At 38.9% G+C, this 20,441-nt stretch overlaps 1 protein-coding gene across 2 annotated transcripts in view; it reads left to right on the forward strand.

Annotated features, from left to right (window-relative positions):
* The first annotated feature begins 1,839 nt into the window (after window positions 1–1,839).
* Window positions 1,840–20,441, forward strand: part of GTF2B (general transcription factor IIB) — a 31,011-nt gene continuing 12,409 nt past the window's right edge. The window contains 2 exon segments of one of the 2 annotated variants that reach the window (NM_001046142.2): window positions 1,840–1,925; window positions 6,736–6,842. In NM_001046142.2, the coding sequence (NP_001039607.1) occupies window positions 1,909–1,925; window positions 6,736–6,842 (124 nt within the window). In that variant the 5' untranslated portion in view covers window positions 1,840–1,908. 2 annotated transcript variants of the gene reach the window in all.

The raw sequence follows: 20,441 nt of genomic DNA on the forward strand, positions 1-20,441 counted from the left end.
GTATCTAACCAGTTTTGCTAAGTTCTCTATATTTCAGCTATGCCGCATTTGCAAAGATCATGAAAACAACAGTCAGGGTAGGACCCACATCTCCCTGCCTCACAGGTACAGTGATCTCATATGGTTTTTGTTTCATCTCCTGCCAATTCTAAAAGGGTACACAAGGCAGATATACTATTACCGCTTACCCCAAAGTGCAAAGGACGTGCCTAAGAAGCTTGCTAGCTGATGATAGAGCCTGAATTGACACTTGTTGGAGCTGATCTAAGTGAATTTCTCTTTTTTCTAAATACCTTGGTGGAATCGCCCCTTTGCCAAGTAAGAATTGTGGTCAAACTGGAGTAGCTGACTCCAGGCTGGGGGAGGGGTATTTAGCCTTCGGGGATGCGGGCTTTGCCCACATCCGCTGGATCATGGAAAAAGCAAGAGAGTTCCAGAAAAACATCTGTTTCTGCTTTATTGACTATGCCAAAGCCTTTGACTGTCTGGATCACAATAAACTGTGGAAAATTCTTCAAGAGACAGGAATACCAGACCACCTGACCTGCTTCTTGAGAAACCTGTATGCAGGTCAGGAAGCAACAGTTAGTACTGGACATGGAACAACAGACTGGTTCCAAATAGGAAAAGGAGTATGTCAAGTCTATATATTGTCACCCTGCTTATTTAACTTCTATACAGAGTACATCACGAGAAACGCTGGGCTGCGGGAAGCACAAGCTGCAATCAAGATTGCGGGGAGAAATATCAATAACCTCAGATATGCAGATGACGCCACCCTTATGGTAGAAAGTGAGGAAGAACTATAGAGCCTCTTCACAAAAGTGAAAGAGAGTGAAAATGTTGGCTTAAAGCTCAACATTCAGAAAACTAAGATCATGGCATGTGGTCCCATCACTTCATGACAAATAGATGGGGAAACAGTGGACACAGTGGCTGACTTTATTTTTCTGGGCTCCAAAATCACTGCAGATGGTGATTGCAGCCATGAAATTAAAAGACACTTGCCTTGGAAGGAAAGTTATGACCAACCTAGACAACATATTAAAAAGCAGAGACATTACTTTGTCAACGAAGATCCGTCTAGTCAAGGCTATAGTTTTTCCAGTGGTCATGTATGGATTTGAGAGTTGGACTATAAAGAATCTGGCTGAGCGCCGAAGAATTGATGCCTTTGAACTGTGGTGTTGGAGAAGACTCTTGAGAGTCCCTGGGACTGCAAGGAGATCCAACCAGTCCATCCTAAAGGAGATCAGTCCTGGGTGTTCATTGGTGAGACTGATATTGAAGCTGAAACTCCAGTACTTTGGCCATGCAAAGAACTGACTCATTTGAAAAGATCCTGATGCTGGGAAAGATTGAGGGCAGGAGGAGAAGGGGGCGACAGAAGATGAGATGGTTGGATGGCATCACTGACTCGATGGACATGGGTTTGGGTGGACTCCGGGAATTGGTGATGGACAGGGAGGCCTGGCGTGCTGCGGTTCATGGGGTCGCAAAGAGTCGGACACAACTGAGCGACTGAACTGAACTGAACTGAACTGATGGGGGCTTTGCCCCCTCCACGAAGCTCAGTATTTTGTGTTGTAACTCAGTCAAGTTGAGGGTATCTCTGGTGCAGCACGTTTGCAGGGTGCCCTTGGGAATTTTTCCGGGTGATTTCCTATATTTGCCCAGCCACATAGAAAATGACCGAAAGTGAATAGGGAAATAACAAAACGCAAAGCACGGGGCGTACCCGAGCTCACTGTTCTTGGCTCTTCTCCGGACCCGTAGCCACGCCCTATTACGACTGCGTGGGCGACTCGCCTATAAAAGCCAGTCTCGCTGCGTTTCGTCGCCACTGTCTCTTCCTGTCTGAGGTTGCGTCTGTCGTTGTTTGTAGCTGGAGCCGCAGTGGCCGTGAAGATGGCGTCTACCAGCCGGTTAGTACGTCATGTAGAGCCCAGCCAGCTGAAGGGCGGGCGTCGAGTGCCGGGGCTAGCAGGGCGGCCGCTCCCGCTGCTTCATCGAGCAGAACGCCTCGGAAGTGCGGGGAGAGGCAGCCGGAGCCGCTGGCCGCTCGGGACAAAGGCACATCCAGACGCAGGGCTGTCAGGGGTGTCGCAGGGGGTAACGAGCCGCCGGCGTTTCTCCTCCAGCGTCCTTGGTCGTTTTCTCACCCAGGCATTATCGTGTGGAGGGGCTCCGGTGTCCCCAGCCTCTGGCCTCGGGTCTTTTGCGTATGATCCAACTGTCCTTTTTTCTTAAATTTTCCACGCTTGTTTTTTTTAATCTGTTGGTCTGCCAGCCGAGGGTCCTTGAATCCTCTTCTAGAGAGCGGGAAGGGGTTAGTTCTAGGCCTTTATCCATCTGGCAAAAAGTTAGGGACGTCAGCGTTGGTAAACCTGATGGAAACTGATAGCCATCCCCGAGGCCTTTTGAAGTGGAAGCTAAGGCATTTCTGAAGAGTTGATAAGTCTCCTTAAGAGATTTCTTTAGAGATGTCATCTGTATACTCCTGAAGAAAATTTTGCCTGCAGAAAATTAACGTATACTGGGAAGTCACTCGGAGAAGGCAATGGCAACCCACTCCAGTGTTCTTGCCTGGAGAATCCCAGGGACGGGGGAGCCTGGTGGGCTGCCCTCTGTGGGGTCGCACAGGGTCGGACACGACTGAAGCGACTTAGCAGCAGCCGCAGCAGGAAAGTCACTAATATATTTTAAAAATGTGATGTACTGATTGATACCTACTGCAAATGCATACAGTGCCATTAGAGACAGCCTTTAATCCTGTGACATGAAAAATGCTTGCAGACCCTAATTATGTCTCTCATGACTAGTATGAGGTAGATATTAGGATTTTTGCCTAAGTGTAAACTGAGTCATGCCCATGTTGACTTTTCCAAGGTTAGTATTAGAACGGAGTATAGAATCTCAGATATGTTTCCTGGTATCACACTTGGTAACTCATAATGTATTAAACGTATCAGATTAAGTTCTGTAGCTTCTGGAAGCCAAGGTAACTCTGGCATAATTTTTCTGAACTTGTTCTCATCTTTGGAATTGAGTTCCTGATGAAAACCATCATCACAAAATAATAAGCTTTGAGTAGTCCAGGCCCTTTCTGGTGAGTACCAAGCCTTACTACTTTATGTTACTGTATTTTTAAAAGATGGGGCAGGAGGCAGCCTTAACTAAACTACTTGGAAACAACTCTTAAGGCCAGTGACACTTGTTTACTGATTGTAATTCTGTGATTAAATGCTCAATCATTGTATTTGGGTGTGGCTCTGTCAGGTTAGGCTTCCTTGTAGGTAAATGGAGAACTAGCTTCCCAAAGACACCTATATATAACATTCTCCTATGGCAGATCTACTATGAATATGGTTATATTGGGGCTTTATTATAACATACTGTAGTAGTTAAATATAGTAAATTCACTTGATTGATTCTTTACCGAAAAAAAATACATTTCCTTTGTGTGCTTTATTCTCTTTTAAAAGAAAAAATCTCAGATATTTCTTTGAAATAAATTCTTCCTAGGCTTATTGCAGTTGTCCATCTCTGAGTTTTTTCTACCCATGAGAACAAAGGTGGATGTTAGTATTTCTGTGATAGCTTTTTTCCCCTGAGAAAGAGGGACAGTTACTGGACTATGAAACTGCTTGGTGTTTTCACAGAGAAGAACACAAATGTTATGAGTTCAGATCTAAACTCTACCACTCATTAGTTCTGTGACTTCAGGAAAATCATTCTCTGAGCATAATCTTTAAAATAGAGGTAATGCTTAATTTGAAGGGTTGCTAATGAAGATTAATAATATATGTACAGTACTAGACACACAGTCAGAGAAGGCAATGGTACCCCACTCCAGTACTCTTGCCTGGAAAATCCCATGGACCGAGGAGCCTGGTGGGCTGCAGTCCGTGGGGTTGCTTAGAGCTGGACACGACTGAGCGACTTCACTTTCACTTTTCAGTTTCATGCATTGGAGAAGGAACTGGCAACCCACTCCAGTGTTCTTGCCTGGAGAATCCCAGGGACGGGGGAGCCTGGTAGGCTGCAGTCCATGGGCTCACTAGGAGTCGGACACGACTGAGCGACTTCACTTTCAGTTTTCACTTTCATGCATTGGAGAAGGAAATAGAAACCCACTTCAGTGTTCTTGCCTGGAGAATCCCGGGAACGGGGAGCCTGCTGGGCTGCCGTCTGTGGGGTCGCACAGAGTCGGACACGACTGAAGTGACTTAGCAGCAGCAGCAGCCGCAGACACATAGTAGGCACCCAGTAAAGGATAGCTATAAAATGAAGTTTGGAATTTCGTGGCTTCTTAGGCAGCCTAAGGTGTTTTAATGTCAGTGGTGGTGGTTTACTCCATTCCTTCCCTCTCGTTTCTTTCCCTTACTTCCCCCACTGCCCTACTCTTGTGCTTCCTCTTTTGTATTACCCTTGTGGGTTATTTAATTAAAAGTTAACTGCTTGAGCACAGTTTTACTTTGAATAGGTAACACATGCAAATCATAAAAAGCAAGAAGAAAAGCAGTTTCTTTTTTCCCTCACTCCTAACCATCTAATTCTCCAGAGCAGTCATCGTAACCAGTTTCTTGGTGTTTTCCTAGTGATTCTGTGGTTTCACAAACATATGCATATAATCCTAACCTCTCTTCCTTCCAAAAAGTAGTCTAATATAAAAAATGAATGCTCTCTCGCTTTTTACCTTTTTTTGTGAAGTTATTTAGCACACAGATTTTAAGTGTGCAGTTCACTTACAAAGTGAGCACATACACGTAGCTGTCACCCAAGTCTCTCGATCAAATACCACCAGCAGCAGCAGCACTCTGGAAACCTCCTTTATGCCCTCAGTCAGTACTCTTTCTCAAAGAAAACCACATCCTTATTCTTAACACTATAGATTTGTTTTGCCTAACTTAAACTTTATATATAAATGCGTATGTATTCCTCTGTGTCTGGTGTCTTTTGGTCAGCATTTGGAGATTTACTCATGTTATTGCATATAACTGTAGTTCTTTTTTCAGTTTTCTCTGAAATCCCTATGTTACTCTTTCATTCAGCATATCTTTGAGTTGTTCCCATATCATTTTTATATACATATACATGCACACAATATTCTACTTTTTAATAGTACAAAATATATCAGTCCTTTGAATGCTGTGTGCCACATGGCTGCCCATTGTACACATTTGTAATTACTGTTACTTTTCTAACACTGTCCTTTATTTTGACACAGTTTTAAAAAAATAATTTATACTAATTTCTTAATGTTTTATTTATTATAATTTATGAAAATATTTTCCTAGTAGAAGTTTATGGAATAAGCATGTTGTTGTTCAGTAACTCTTTGGAACCCCATGGACTGCAGCACACCAGGCCTCCCTGTGCTTCACTATATCCCAGAGTTTGCTCAGACTCACGTCTATTGAGTCAGTGATGCCATCCAAGCATCTCACCCTCTGTCACCCCCTTCTCCTCCTGCCTTCAGTCTTTCCCAGCATCAGGGTCTTTTCCAGTGAGTTACGTCTTTACATCAGGTGGCGAAAGTATTGGAGCTTTAGCTTAGCTTTAGGTGCAGCATCATTCAGGATTGATTTCCTTTAGGTTTGACTGGTTTGATTTGCAGCCCAAGGGACTCTTAAGAGTCTAATAAGCATGAATATAAACTAAACCTCCATTCCCTGTTTTCCCAGTGAGAAGATTCAAGGTGTGTTCTGGTTAACCTGAACGTGTACATTTGGGAATATGGATTATTTTATCAGTTTTTCAGTGGATATTACCTCTGTTGAAAGTTACCATTCTGAACTGTGTTTGCTAGTTTGAGAAACTTTATCCAAAACCACAGATACCTGTTTACATACTTCAAGAATAGTTGATGTTATCTTTTATATATATGTTTGTGAAGCTTGTTCTGTATTACTTCAAGTGAACTTTTAAAAAGAGCTTATTTTCAATGATAGCAGACATTTGTGATTGTAAGACACCACAGCCATAGAAATAATTATTAAATCTATGTTAAATATCTTGGATAGTTTTTAGAACCGATTCTGTCAGGTCACTTACGGCTGATGTGTCTTTCCCATACTGCCTTACTTTCAAAATAAAATAAGCAAATTATTAATATCACAAATAGATTTAAAAGTAGCTTTTGAAGTCATTTCTTGAGTGCTAACAAACTCAGTTCTGGACTAAATGAAATCATCCTAAGTTCAGCAGAGCCACATCTACCACCTTGGTTTGTATCCTTTTTAGGTTCAGTGTACATTCAAGTTTATTACTAAGGTATCCAGCGAGTAGAAAAACACAGACTTGAAATTTATTCTCTCACCAGAGAAGTAAGTGTCAAAGGTCGCAGACCAGATGGTTATATGTATATGTTCCGTGTTATGATGGTAGGTAGTCATTTCCATACCAATCAAGATTTATAAACATTTTAGTAGTCTGCATGTTAAAAAAAAGCTTGTTTTCTGTTTACATTTTTAAAACCTTCCATTCTGCAAACCAGGAACTATTCTTACAAAAGGCAGTTCCAGTATTATCTGTTAATTACTAAGTAGGATTTAAAGTAACTAAGATGTTTACTTTGAAATCTGAGCTTAAATGTCTTATAAGTGTAAATATACTGTAAATTTATTGGGAAAGTGTTCAGAATCCACCTCTTCCCCCCTCCGAAAGATTAATAGTGTGTTGCATATTGGTTAGAAGGATATTTAAAAAAAAATTTTTTTTTTTCCCACGTAGTTTGGATGCTCTTCCAAGAGTCACATGTCCAAACCATCCAGATGCGATCCTAGTGGAGGACTACAGAGCTGGTGATATGATCTGTCCTGAATGTGGCCTGGTTGTAGGTAAGCAGTTACTATGATTTTAATTGAAAACACTCTTTTGGGTACTTTGCTTTTGTATATTTTCCAAACTCTCTTTTAATGAATACATTTTTACTTTTTCCTCTTACAGGTAATACATATTTTTTTGTAAAGCAAATAGATTTAGAAGAAAGGAAATAAGTGAGAGTAAAATCAGAGACCATATTTTACTGTCTATAGAAACACATATACTTCATAATGTGGGGTAGGATGGACATCTAAAATGGAGGTAATTAATCCAGAAGGAAAGGCCTTTAGTCCTTTGTTTCCTGAGTTTTTTGGCTTAAATATTTGATGCACACTTGTGCATATGGAAATAATGAATAAATGTAATCTACCTTTTGTGATTTTCTTATATTTAAACATGATTTGTTTCAGAGGAATGAAATTAGATAAGCATGAATGATTTTGCAGTAATAAAGGTATGTCTTTATAGAGGTATTGAGTCTCATGCAAGGCCTTTTAGTCATCAAAAAAAGATTGGTTTAAATTTCATTTGCTCATACAGACTGATTTATTTATGAATTTCTAGTGTAAAATTGTTATTGCCCAAAATACTGCTTCTTAAAATTTCACTTTGTTCCTACTTGCTCACTAATCTAGATCTGTAGTATAACTTTAGGATAGAGATAGTCTGTTCAGAAATTTTTCTTTTGTCTCCAGCACCTGAGAAAAGGTATAATACTTCAAGGTTTGAAATACTCAAGAATGAAACTGCTAGCAGGCTTGTGGGCAGTGTAACAGAAACATGGATAGCGTTACACTGTGGAAGTGTCTTTTTTGGAGCACGTGCAATATTCATCCGAGTAGGCTGCTTGCCTCAGACCTCCAGTGGGAGTTTTAAATCATACAGAGTTGTTAGTAGCAATTGAAACCCATTTGCAATTACATTCTACTCAGTAAGTATATTAACAGTTAATAAGCTTATATGCTAGGCACTGTTCTAAATGACTTACATATTCACTCAGTTTTTCCTTAGTGACACCTATGAGGTATATCTTCATTTTAGAGATGGCAGAAACTGAGGATTAAGTAGTCCAGCAGTCTAGTTCCACTGCCATAGTTCCATTATGACCTGTCACCTATTTTTATATGCCCTGTGTGCTGAGAATGACTTTTCCATTTTTTTAATAGTTAAAAAATCAAAATAATATTTGGGGACATGTGAAAATATTATCAAAGTCAAACTTAAAAATAAAATGTTATTGGAATATAGTCACACTCATTTGTTTATGTATTGTCTGTGGCTGCTTTCATGTTGCATAGCAGAGTTTAGTGGTTGTAAAAGAAAATGTCAATATATGGCAAAAACCACTACAATATTGTAAAGTAATTAGCCTCCAGTTAAAATGAAAAAAAAAAAAGAAACCTTACATGTTGTTCTCATCACATCATACTGCCGCTCAGTGCACTACAAATCCCAGTTATAAATCCGCAGCATTTTGAGTGCCAGGCATACCTCCATACTGCAACTCTTATTTATTTATTTTGTTACCATTGCATACCCATCAAGTCAAAATGAGAAAAAAAAAGAACTCTGAATGTCATGTTTTTAAGGCATAGTCGGAGAAGGCAATGACAACCCACTCCAGTACTCTTGCTTGGAGAATCCCATGGACGGAGGAGCCTGGTAGGCTGCAGTCCGTGGGCTTGCTAGGAGTCGGACACGACTGAGCGACTTCACTTTCACTTTTCACTTTCATGCATTGGAGAAGGCAATGGCAACCCACTCCAGTACTCTTGCTTGGAGAATCCCATGGACGGAGGAGCCTGGTAGGCTGCAGTCCGTGGGCTTGCTAGGAGTCGGACACGACTGAGCGACTTCACTTTCACTTTTCACTTTCATGCATTGGAGAAGGCAATGGCAACCCACTCCAGTGTTCTTGCCTGGAGAATCCCAGGGACGGGGGAGCCTGGTGTGCTGCCGTCTATGGGGTCGCACAGAGTCAGACATGACTGAAGCGACTTAGCAGCAGAGCATAAGTTTTGTAACTGGATGAAATGGCGAATCATTGTCCTTATCATGTGGTCCATACTATAGATACACCAGAAGAAGACAATTGACATTATCAGGCTAAGCACTTATCACAGTACTGCTAATTCAGGAAAACAGTGATCATAAAATTTAGAAAATGTCAAGTAGAAAATCTCATCACAGCTGAATTTCTTCACAAAAGTAAAAGAATAAAAATAAGGCTGCAGTTAAGTTTCTGAGTGGCTCATTTGTGGGCCAAACAGGGAAGATCATTTACCAATGATGAGTTATTTGTGTGTGTTTGTAATAGCTAAAGAAATGTGTCCAGAGACTATAAACTTAGTTAAGACTGCTAGCCTCTCAGAAGAAACAGTTGCTTGAAGAGTTGAGGACGTTGGCAGTGACATCAGTAGTAAATTAAAAACAAGATAATTTATTTCAAGTATTTTTCCTAGACTCTTGATGACTAGACAGGTGTTGTTGATATTGCTGATTTGTTTATTCACAGAGTCAGTGCAGAGTTTCATAGATTGAATCAGCTGCATGGAACAACTACAGGAGAAACTACTTCTAAATTAAATTGCCAAAATACTGATTCAGTACAACCTGAAGTGGAATCTGCTAGGATGTGTTAAAAATAAGGTGTAGTGCAGAAGACTTAGTTGGACAAACTTATAAAGATTGTGAAAATGGAAGATTTTTCAAGTGTATAGTTATCCATTGTATTATTCATCTGCTATGCTGTGGAAAAGGTTTGAATTCATCACATGTTATTGATCCATGTATATAATGTCAGTAGTGAATTTCATTCAGTCTCATGGACTTAACTGTCATCAGTTCTATAAATTTTTGTCAGAAATAGAAGCTGAGTATCTTGACTTGCCCAACCACACAGTCATTTGGTAACTTAATAATGGCAAAGTTTTCTTGTGACCTTTTTTAAAGCTCTGGGGCAAGGTTGAAGTTTTTCTGAGCCAGTATTGCCCTCAGCCACTACTGTTGAACACAAATGGCTTCAGAAATTAGGTTTTCCTGCAGAGTTGCTAGTGTTTATTAATAAATTCAATCTAGAACTGCAAAGGCAAAGTGGTGATTGATTACACTGTAGTAAAGCCAGTTTGACAACTAGCATTATTTAAAACATAAGTAATGTCAAATTGCTTTAATACATCTTATGTACTTTCATGGTTGTCAGAAGTTAAAACAAAAACTAAGATTTTAATTCCCACCCAAATCTGCAGTGGATATATTTTCCAAACTCAAACTTTAGTCAGTGTTTTTCAGACCAGGATACAAGTGCAAAGGAAATTTTCATATTTTAAAGCTGCTTAACTGCAATTAAGGAGATTCTACCTAACCTTTAATTAGAAGTGATTTTTTAATCTACAATATAGTGACATGATAAAAGGCAAATATCAGAAGAATGTAATAAGATTCTATAAATGCCTTCCAAACAGTGAATATGCTCTATTAGAAATGCTTGTGGATTAATGTCAGTATTTGATTGTACTTGTCTGCATGAGGGAAGACATTTTTAAAAGTAAGATATATAAAATGTTATTAATATAACACTGACAGATGACCATTTGTAATTGATTAAAAAAAATTTTTTTTGATGGTTAAGGAACACTAACTTTGAACTCTGATTAAGTGATATGTTATCCCTTCAAAAGAGAATTCTGTTATTCCTAGTAGTAGAAATTGTATTATAACAAATTATATTCGGTCATTATTATATTCTTAATCAATTAAAAACTAGTGGATTTTTCTCTTTTTGTTTAATTACATATATATATATATATATACATATAATAATAACCTCAGTTTGGCCTCTGGACCCACAAAGCCTTTATAAAATGTTTTCTATGGCCCTTTACAGAAAATGTTTGCTGACCCCCAAGTTAAATGAGAGCATTCTAATTCTTACCAAGTAGTAAAATTGAACTGATTATATGTAAGAGTGAGACAGAGACAGAACATTAATTAGAATTTCAGTTTCTTGGTTCTCTTAACTTCTGTTGCCATTTAAAAAGAAATAGTGGAAAAATACTGTATTATATTTCCAGTCTTTCCATCAGCTTCACTTCTGCTGTAACTAGCAAGATAGTTGGATAAAATTAAGTAACTGGAGAAGGAAGATATAATTCTCAAGTCTTACATTCTTTTTAGTGCTTGGAATCCTAAATTTTACTTTTTTTTTTTTCTATCTCTAACCAAAGACAGTTAATTTCCTTTTAATTTTGCTTTATTATTATTATTGAACAGCATCAAAAATGGTATTTTTCATTCTAACGATGTAAGCTAATTTTTTTTTTTCCAGTTTATTTGGCTGCATCTGGTCTTAGTTGCATCACACAGGATCTTTCATTGTGGTGCACAGACTCTGTAGTTGTGGCTTTCCTGGTGGCTCAGATGTAAAGAGTCTGCCTGCAGTGCAGGAGACCCAAATTCGATCCCTGGGTTGGGAAGATCCTCTGAAGAAGGAAATGGCACCCCACTCCAGTACTCTTGCCTGGAAAATCCCATGGGCGGAGGAGCCTGGCAGGCTACAGTCAGTGGGGTTGCAAAGAGTCGGACACAACTGAGTGACTTCACTTCTTCACTTCACTAGTTGTGGCATGTGGACTTAGTTGCCCCATGACATGTAGGATCTCTATTCCCCGACCAGAGATCAAAACCATGTCCCCTGCACTGCAAGGTGGAATCTCAACCACTGGACCACCAGGGGAGTCCCTAGGCTAGATTTGAAGGCCTGAAAAATTTGAAGTATAATCTGATTAAACTTTTCTATATATAGAAATATCTGTTTGTGATGCTGGGTTTTCTGACATAAAATATAACAAACTTTTGTCTTAACATACACAGTAGCCTCATTCACAGGTATTGTGGTTAAATGTATAATATGATGCCCTGCAAGTGAAGAATATATTTCATGACCAGACAAGAGGAGGCAAGCAAGAAAGAGTCTGCAAACAGAAAGTTCCATTTTGCTGATGTTACCATCAGCCAAATTATGTTGAAAATAGTTTAATTGATCATGACTTTCCATGAGTCTAAATTTTAAAAATACATACACATATGTACATATATACAGAAACATATATCATTGTCATATATTAATAATAAATCAGATTTCCATCATCATTTTGATTTAAAGGCATATGCTCTTCTTTTGTCAGCTCAGTTCAACTTTTATCTCTAATACTCTGGAGATAGAGAAGAAATTAAGCTGGGCAAATATTCTGTAGTCCACTGAGGGCGTAAAATTTGTAACTTTTTAAACATTTGAGAGATTGATGTTCATAGTGATTTATATTTAGATAGCATCATCATATGTCTTCTAATAAATAATTTTGGTGTACATAGTTTGATTATACTTGCCATGAAATTTTACACTGCCTCAAAGTTTTTAGTATTTAGGCTATAACATTTCTTGAACAAGCACTTTGAATAGCTTTTTGTTTAAATAGTCACCAGACAACTTTAGAAACAAGCCCTTTTAGAATTGTTTCTGGACAACTTTGTACTTAATATTTAATATTAATGTGTTCTTGAAACTTAGGGCATCCCATTGTCACTAACTCCCTTTAATTTTAAACTCAAGACCAGATACTGCTTAACTGTCATTTTTGGAGCCATATTGTACCCCTCTCTACTGAGTCATCAAGTAAGAGTGCCCATTACTATTATTTTTTTTAAGTGAAATAATTCATAATACAAAAAATATGTTTTGTGTGATATAAAATATCTTTTTATAGTCTCTAATAACACTTCTCACTGTCCTTCAAGCCATCATTTGTAGGCTACTTGAGGCCCATCACTCAGTCTTAAAACCAGTGCCACATATTTTAGGACTTTATTAAAGCAACATCATACTTTCTGGAACCAGTTTCTGTTTCAGTTACATGATGGACCACTTTAAAATTTAATGGCTTGTAACAGCCATTTAATTTTGCTCAAAATTTTATATGTCATTAATTTGTGAAGGAGTCACTTAGGCCACTGTTTCAGCCCTAACTGGACCTGGAGGGTGCACTTCCATAATGGTTTCTCACCTGCATTTTGGTACCTTTCTGCTCCTTGACCCTCCCTGTGTTGAAGTGTCATCCTCTAAAGCCTTTCCGTAGTTGTATTAGAATAGCTCATACATGATGGTTGGTTTCTAAGAAAGATATCCCAAGAGCAAGTGTTCTGAGGGAGAATGGAAGCTGGACTCAAGTAGTTAAGGGCTGTGCCTTGAAACAAGGTCACTTTTGTATTCTGTTAGTCACAGCAGTCCTAGGACCCACCTAGACTGGAAGGGGAGAAGAAATAGCCCCACCTCAGTGTGAGGGTAGTAACTGAAAGTCGCTCAGTCATGTCTGACTCTTTGTGACCCTGTGGACTATACAGGCCATGGAATTCTCCCGGTCAGAATACTGGAGTGGGTAGCCAGCCATTCCCTTTTCTGTGGGATCTTCCCAACCCAGGGATCGAACCTAGGTTTCCCGCATTGTAGGCAGATTCTTCACCAGCTGAGCCACCATGGAAGCCCCAGTGTGAGGGTAACAATGTCATATTGCAGAAGAATATGTGGATGGGAGATATTATTGCTGCTATCTTTGGAAAATACAATTTGATGTCTTGTTTAATTTTTCCCCAGTATTTAAATGGTTGTGTAGTATTTAGTCTCTCCTATAATTTAGATTGTTTCCAATTTCTTTTTAGCTCTTTGTAAAACTACTTACATATGTAACAGTTGACATTTGAATTTTAAGATTGTTATTTTAGACATTTGAAGTATTTGTCATCGGCTGTTTTGTCAGTGACCCTTAAGACATTGGTAGTGATCTCTCAAATAGGGCCAATTTTTAAAGCAAAGCTTTGTCATTTCTACCATGAAACTGTTGGCCCCACCAGCACTGATTGTGGGTCCCCCCCAACAGTCCTGTGTGATTATGTCACCATAAAAGTCGAGCACTAGGTGGCAGTATAATCATACTTAGATTATCAATTTGTTCATAAATGTGACCTTGTACATTGTTTATACATGACTTATAGGCTGTAAAGTATTAAGTTAGTAAATTATCAAGGGTTTTATAAATTAGGATTTCACAGTGAAGTGTTGTATAGAAATAGTGTTATCAACTTAAAGCCACTTTTTGAATACCATTTAAAACAGAATTCCTTCGTTTTTCTTAAAAGTAATGTAAGGAAAATACAGGAGAATAGTTTAAGTTCAGTTCAGTCGCTCAGTCGTGTCCGACTCTTTGCAACCCCATGAACTGCATCACGCTAGGCCTCCCTGTCCATCACCAACTCCCACAGTCCACCCAAACCCATGTCCATTGAGTCGGTGATGTTATCCAACCATCTCATCCTCTGTCGTCCCCTTCTCCTGCCCTCAATCTTTCCCAGCATCAGGGTCTTTTCAAATGAGTCAGCTTTTCGCATCAGGTGGCCAAAGTATTGGAGTGTTAGCTTCAACATCAGTCCTTCCATTGAACACCCCAGACTGATTTCCTTTAGGATAGACTGGCTGGATTTCCTTGCAGTCCAAGGAACTCTCAAGAGTCTTCTCCTGCACCACAGTTCAAAAGCATCACTTCTTCGGCACTCAGCTTTCTTTATAGTCCAACTCTCACATCCGTACATGACTACTAGAAAAACCATAGCCTCAACTAGATGAACCTTTGTTGACAAAGTAATGTCTCTGCTTTTTAATATGCTGTCTAGGTTGGTCATAACTTTCCTTCCAAGGAGTAAGCATCTTAATTGCATGGCTGCAGTCATCATCTGCAGTGATTTTGGAGCCCAGAAAAATAAAGTCAGCCACTGTGTCCACTGTTTCCCCATCTGTTTCCCATGAAGTGATGGGACCAGATGCCATGATCTTAGTTTTCTGAATGTTGAGCTTTAAGCCAACTTTTTCACTCTCCTTTTTTACTTTCATCAAGAGGCTCTTTAGTTCTTCCTCACTTTCTGCCATAAGGGTGGTGTCATCTGCATATCTGAGGTTATTGATATTTCTCCGGCAATCTTGATTCCAGCTTTTGCTTCTTCCAGCCCAGCGTTTCTCATGATGTACTCTGTATAGAAGTTAAATAAGCAGGGTGACAATATACAGCCTTGATGTACTCTTTTTCCTATTTGGAACCATTCTGTTCCATGTCCAATTCTAACTGTTGCGTCCTGACCTGCATAGAGGTTTCTCAAGAGGTAGGTCAGATGGTCTGGTATGCCCATCTCTTTCAGAATTTTCCACAGTTTATTGTGATCCACACAGTCAAAGGCTTTGGCATAGTCAATAAAGAAGAAATAGATGTTTTTCTGAAACTCTCTTGCTTTTTCGATGATCCATCGTATGTTGGCAATTTGATCTCTGGTTCCTCTGCCTTTTCTAAAACCAGCTTGAACATCTGGAAGTTCACGGTTCACGTATTGCTGAAGCCTGGCTTGGAGAATTTTAAGCATCACTTTACTAGCATGTGAGATGAGTGCAATTGTGCGGTAGTTTGAGCATTGCCTTTCTTTGGGATTGGAATGAAAACTGACCTTTTCCAGTCCTGTGGCCACTGCTGAGTTTTCCAAATTTGCTGGCATATTGAGTGCAGCACTTTCACAGCATCATCTTTCAGGATTTGAAATAGCTCAACTGGAATTCCATCACCTCCACTAGCTTTGTTCGTAGTGATGCTTCCTAAGACCCCCTTGACTTCACATTCCAGGATGTCTGGCTCTAGGTGAGTGATCACAACATCATGATTATCTGGGTCATGGAGATCTTTTTTGTACAGTTCTTCTGTGTATTCTAGCCACCTCTTAATATCTTCTGCTTCTGTTACGTCCATACGATTTCTGTCCTTTATTGAGCTCATCTTTGCATGAAACGTTCCCTTGGTATCTCTAATTTTCTTGAAGAGATCTCTAGTCTTTCCTATTCTATTGTGTTCCTCTGTTTCTTTGCATTGATCGCTGAGGAAGGCTTTCTTATATCTCCTTGCTATTCTTTGGAACTCTGCATTCAAATTGGTATATCTTTCCTTTTCCCCTTTGCTTTTTGCTTCTCTTCTTTTCACAGCTATTTGTAAGGCCTCCTCAGACAGCCATTTTGCTGTTTTGCATTTCTTTTTCTTGGGAGAATAGATGAATTTGAAAGAGAAAAATGAATCACTTTAACCTTCCCCTCTTAAGTTATTCTGGATATTATTAATACCAGTTAATCTGAGACATGAATGTGAATATGCATTAAGCAGTTTAAAAAGACTGCAGGCTCCACTTTCAGAAACTCTAAACAGATCTATTCTGTAAATTTTAGAAATTGCCACATTCTTTGAGATCTCTGTACCTCTTTAGGCTTTTCATCTTTGCCCTCATGTTTCCCATGTCTCAAGACCTAGACTTCAAATTATTCCTGTAAACCAGATATCTGTGTGTGTCCATAGCTCCTGGAAAAACTAGTAGTCCTTGGCCCTGGAGTCTAGACTTGGCTCTACTACTTAATGAGTTATGTGACTTAGGTCAAGTTGTATAATTTTTCCAAGCTTAGCTTTCTTTATATGTAAAATAAGTATGGCCCCCCTTCAAGGGCATGTACCATAAATCTCATGTTTACTAGGAACTGTTAAGAATCAAATGAGGTAATGTATAAACTAAACAGTAGAATTTTAGTATGAGATTTCAGTGATACATATTTTGGGAATGTAAGTACTCCTTTTTTCTTAACCTTGTAGGAAAAAGGATGATTCTAAGTCTGAGATGCCGTTCTCCCTAGCAGGTCATTTGCAAAATGTGTTTGAGAGATTGTTATTGGTCTAGCATATTTAATGCTGCAATTATAGTATTTTAAACATTATCAGATTATCATCTTTAAATTTGAATTAGCAATGTTTCCTAAAGGAAAACATTTAGTTTAAGATGGCCAAGTTATATTTTTAAAGTAAGGAGTATTTGTATTCATTTTCAGATTCTTGCTTTGTCATGGCTTGTAAGCCCTCAGACACAGTGTTTTTACCTAATTCAGAATTTTTAATATGGACACTACTTAAGCATTAGAGAATAACTAATTTTGTTTGGGTAACACAGGTGTTCTTTGAGGTAGGTTTTTGTTTCACAGAAAGGGAAACTGATGCTTGGAGTATTTGGGTAATTACTTCAAGATTCTCTGTTTAGTAAGTGACACAGTCACTTAAATCTAGATCTGTTGGACTTGAAAGGCCTTTGGTCATTGTACTTCTGTTAAGCACTGCTGGTCAGGGAGAGTGTTGGAAAGATGAGATGCAATAAGCAAGCTCTGGACTAGCTCTTTGGCTAGTGTGTGGAAGGAAGGGGTGAATTAAAACAACAAAGTGGTAAAAGTTCTATTACAGATCTTCCGAGTTTGAGTTTGAGGAGAGCACTAGGAAGGAAGTGGTGACTTCCTGAGGAAATTACTGTTGAATTTACATTGAAAACATGATCGATCATTAAGAATGTTAGGGTTTATGGAGGGAAAGTCATTCCAGGTAGAGGGGTAAAGAAACATATGCCATAGGATAGAGGCCTGAAAGGATTAGTGTGTGAATGACTAAATGTTATTGTGGCTAAGTTAAGATGCATCTTATACCAGAGCCATAGCTCCTTAGCTTAGATGCTGCTGCTGCAAATCTGCCAATTTCAGGAGAAGCAAGGTCTGTTCACATATTCAAGGATGGAACTATTTTCCAAATGGTAATTATCACTGTTGACTTGTACAGGTTCTCCCCATCTCCAAGGGTCTAAACATGGATAAAATAGGCTTTTATGGGCTGGTCTGGGAAATTAACCATGATTTGGTTTGTTTCTAAAGGATAATTCATTATGAGTTGGTACCTGGTTTGCATTGTGGAAACATAAATTGATTTAGAGACTGACTATATTATTAATAGTATTTTTTATGAAGTATCTCTTGACCAAAGTTCCCTTCAAAGATATCATCAATGTACGATTTCTGATAAGAATATATAGTAACCCTAGACTAAAAATTTGGATTCTTTGAAATGTGAGAAAGGTTAGATGACTGAGGAAGGTGTGGAAGCTAATGATGCATTTCATTTTCAGCATTAGATTTAAAAAAATACAATGTGATGGCTTAAACAGTTTTCCAGGGCACCTAATTTAAAAATTCAATGCTTTGGACTTATCCATTTTAAATAATAATAAATGTTCTTTGTTGTTTAGTCCTAAATAGTTTCGTATCTGACTCTTTGACCCTGTTGATCTCCGCTTATAATTTTGCCTCAGGTCTCTCAAATATTAGGAAAGGTTCTGGATGTCATATGTAAAGCATTTAGTGCCTGAAACTTAGTAAAAGCCCAGTGTGTGCTAAGTCGCTTCAGTCATGTCAGACTCTAGAGACCCACCAGGCTCCTCTGACCATGAGATTTCCCAGGCAAGAATACTGGAGTGTGTTGCCATTTCCTCTTGCAGGGGATCTTCCCAACCCAGGGATTGAATCCATGTCTCCTGCTTGGCAGGTGGATTCCTCACCACTGCACCACCTGGGAAGTCCTGAATAATAATATATTTTGATTATTGAAGCTTTAGACTTACCAGCACTTTTTAAAACTTTTGTTGTTTTAAATTAAATGGTTTTAGATACATCTAACATATGAAAACAAATAGCTTGGGAAATACTGTTCTAAGACTCTTCTGAATTCTCTAGTAGAGGTGGGTGGTACACCAAAATAACTTAAATCCTTTTCCAGAAAGATGGCAGAAAGATTTGGAATTTTGGGCAGTTCCTCTCAGTATCCCTTTTTAAAAAATTCTTTTGTAATTTACAATAGAAAACAGAAAACAAAAATATCCTGAGTCTAGGTCAGGCTAGAAAGTCAGACTATATCTCCAATATTGGTTTCCTGGCTGCTTTTGGTATGTTGCAGTTTTCCCCTCTATTAAAATTGCTATCTTAAGCCGTTATGATTTTAATGTTGTACTACAAAATACCATTGGTTGTAGCTTTAGTAGCTTGCCTGGTACAAAGGTTAAATGTTTAATTTGCCCCCGTGTACTGTTTCCTTTAGACTGTCAGGCAAAGTACCTTGTTTCTAGGAGATATACTTTTCTTTCTCCTGATCCCATTACTCCATATAGCAGAAACTGCTGGTTGTTTCCCAGTAGCTATTACTGAACTCTTTTTTTTTTTTTTAAGATCACTGTATTATTGATATATTGTTTTTTTCTTTGTAATTTTATTTATTTATTTTTGGCTGTGCTGGGCCTTCGTTGTTGCACAGACTTTTCTCTAGTTGTGGTGAGTGGTGGCTACTTTACTTGTGTTGCGTGGGCTTCTCATTGCAGTGACTTCTCTTGTTGTGGAGCACGGGCTCTAGGGCATGCAAGCTTCAGTGGTTGCAGCTTCCAAGCTCAGTAATTGCGGCTCATGAGCTCTAGAGCACAGGCTCAATAGTTGTGATACTCAGGCTTAGTTGCTCCACATGTGGGATCTTCCCGAACCGGGGATGGAACCCTTGTTTCCTGCATTGGTAGGCGGATTCCTTACCACTGAACCCCCAGGGAAGCCCCAGTTCTTTCTTTAATAATAAGAATCCCTGAATTTTAACTGGTTCCATGGCTGCTCAGCTAGCGTGTATTTCCCAGCTTCCCTTGTAGTTAGCTGTGGCCGTGTGATTGAATTCTAAGATGCACTGTAAAGTAGAAAAGATTTGTGCACCTCTAGAACCAGCCCTAAGGGATGTGCTTTCCCTTTTTCTGCTTCCCATTGGCTAGAATACAGATATGATGGAGGGAACTACCAATAGTCATCATATGCTGCAGAATGCAGATCATCATGAGGATGGCTTATCAAAAAGATAGGGAGTCACACTAATCCAAAACTATTAGTATAACTCATGGACTGGTAACCTGAGAAAGTTCTATCTTGTTGAAGTTACTTTTTATTGTTTTTGCTTTAATTACAAGTCTACCTGTATCTTTTCTAATATTGATACATTTTTTGAATCATACCAGAAGTTTAGTTTTGTTTGGGTTCTTTTTTGTCTGCCAGGGATTTGTGAGTATCCAGAGAGGCTGAGAATACTTGAGGTGGTGGATTGGAAGGTTTTCCAGTGGACTTTGATTGATAATTCATTATAGGATGAATAAGCATAAAAATCAACCTGAGGCTTATGAATACAAGCTACAATGGAGGAACAGCAGTCCTGTGGACTTAACAGAAAATTCTTCTCCTGATAATAGTGATGGTTGCTCAGTCGTGTCTGACTCTGCAACCCCATGGACTGATAGTCTGTGGAATTCTCCAGGCCAGAATACTGGAGTGGGTAGCCAATTACCTTCTCCAGGGCATCTTCCTGAACCAAGAATCAAACCAGGGTCTTCTACATTGCAGGCGGATTCTTTACCAGCTGAGCTACCAAGGAAGCCCTCTCCTGATATAGTTTACCAGTAAAAAATTATAGAAAATAACTACTTTTTTGTGATCAGTGAAATAAAGCTTCTTTAATGTCTCTATTAACAAGGGTCAGAAAGAAAGAAGATAGCACAAGGAGACAAACACAGTAAAACTGTTTTAGATAGCAATAAGCTGACTTAACATTCTAGAAAATTGAAACAGTAAAACAGAAAACAAACCTGAGAATATAGAGAGT

The sequence above is a fragment of the Bos taurus genome, chromosome 3 (assembly GCF_002263795.3).
Source record: "Bos taurus isolate L1 Dominette 01449 registration number 42190680 breed Hereford chromosome 3, ARS-UCD2.0, whole genome shotgun sequence".
NCBI lineage: Eukaryota > Metazoa > Chordata > Mammalia > Artiodactyla > Bovidae > Bos > Bos taurus.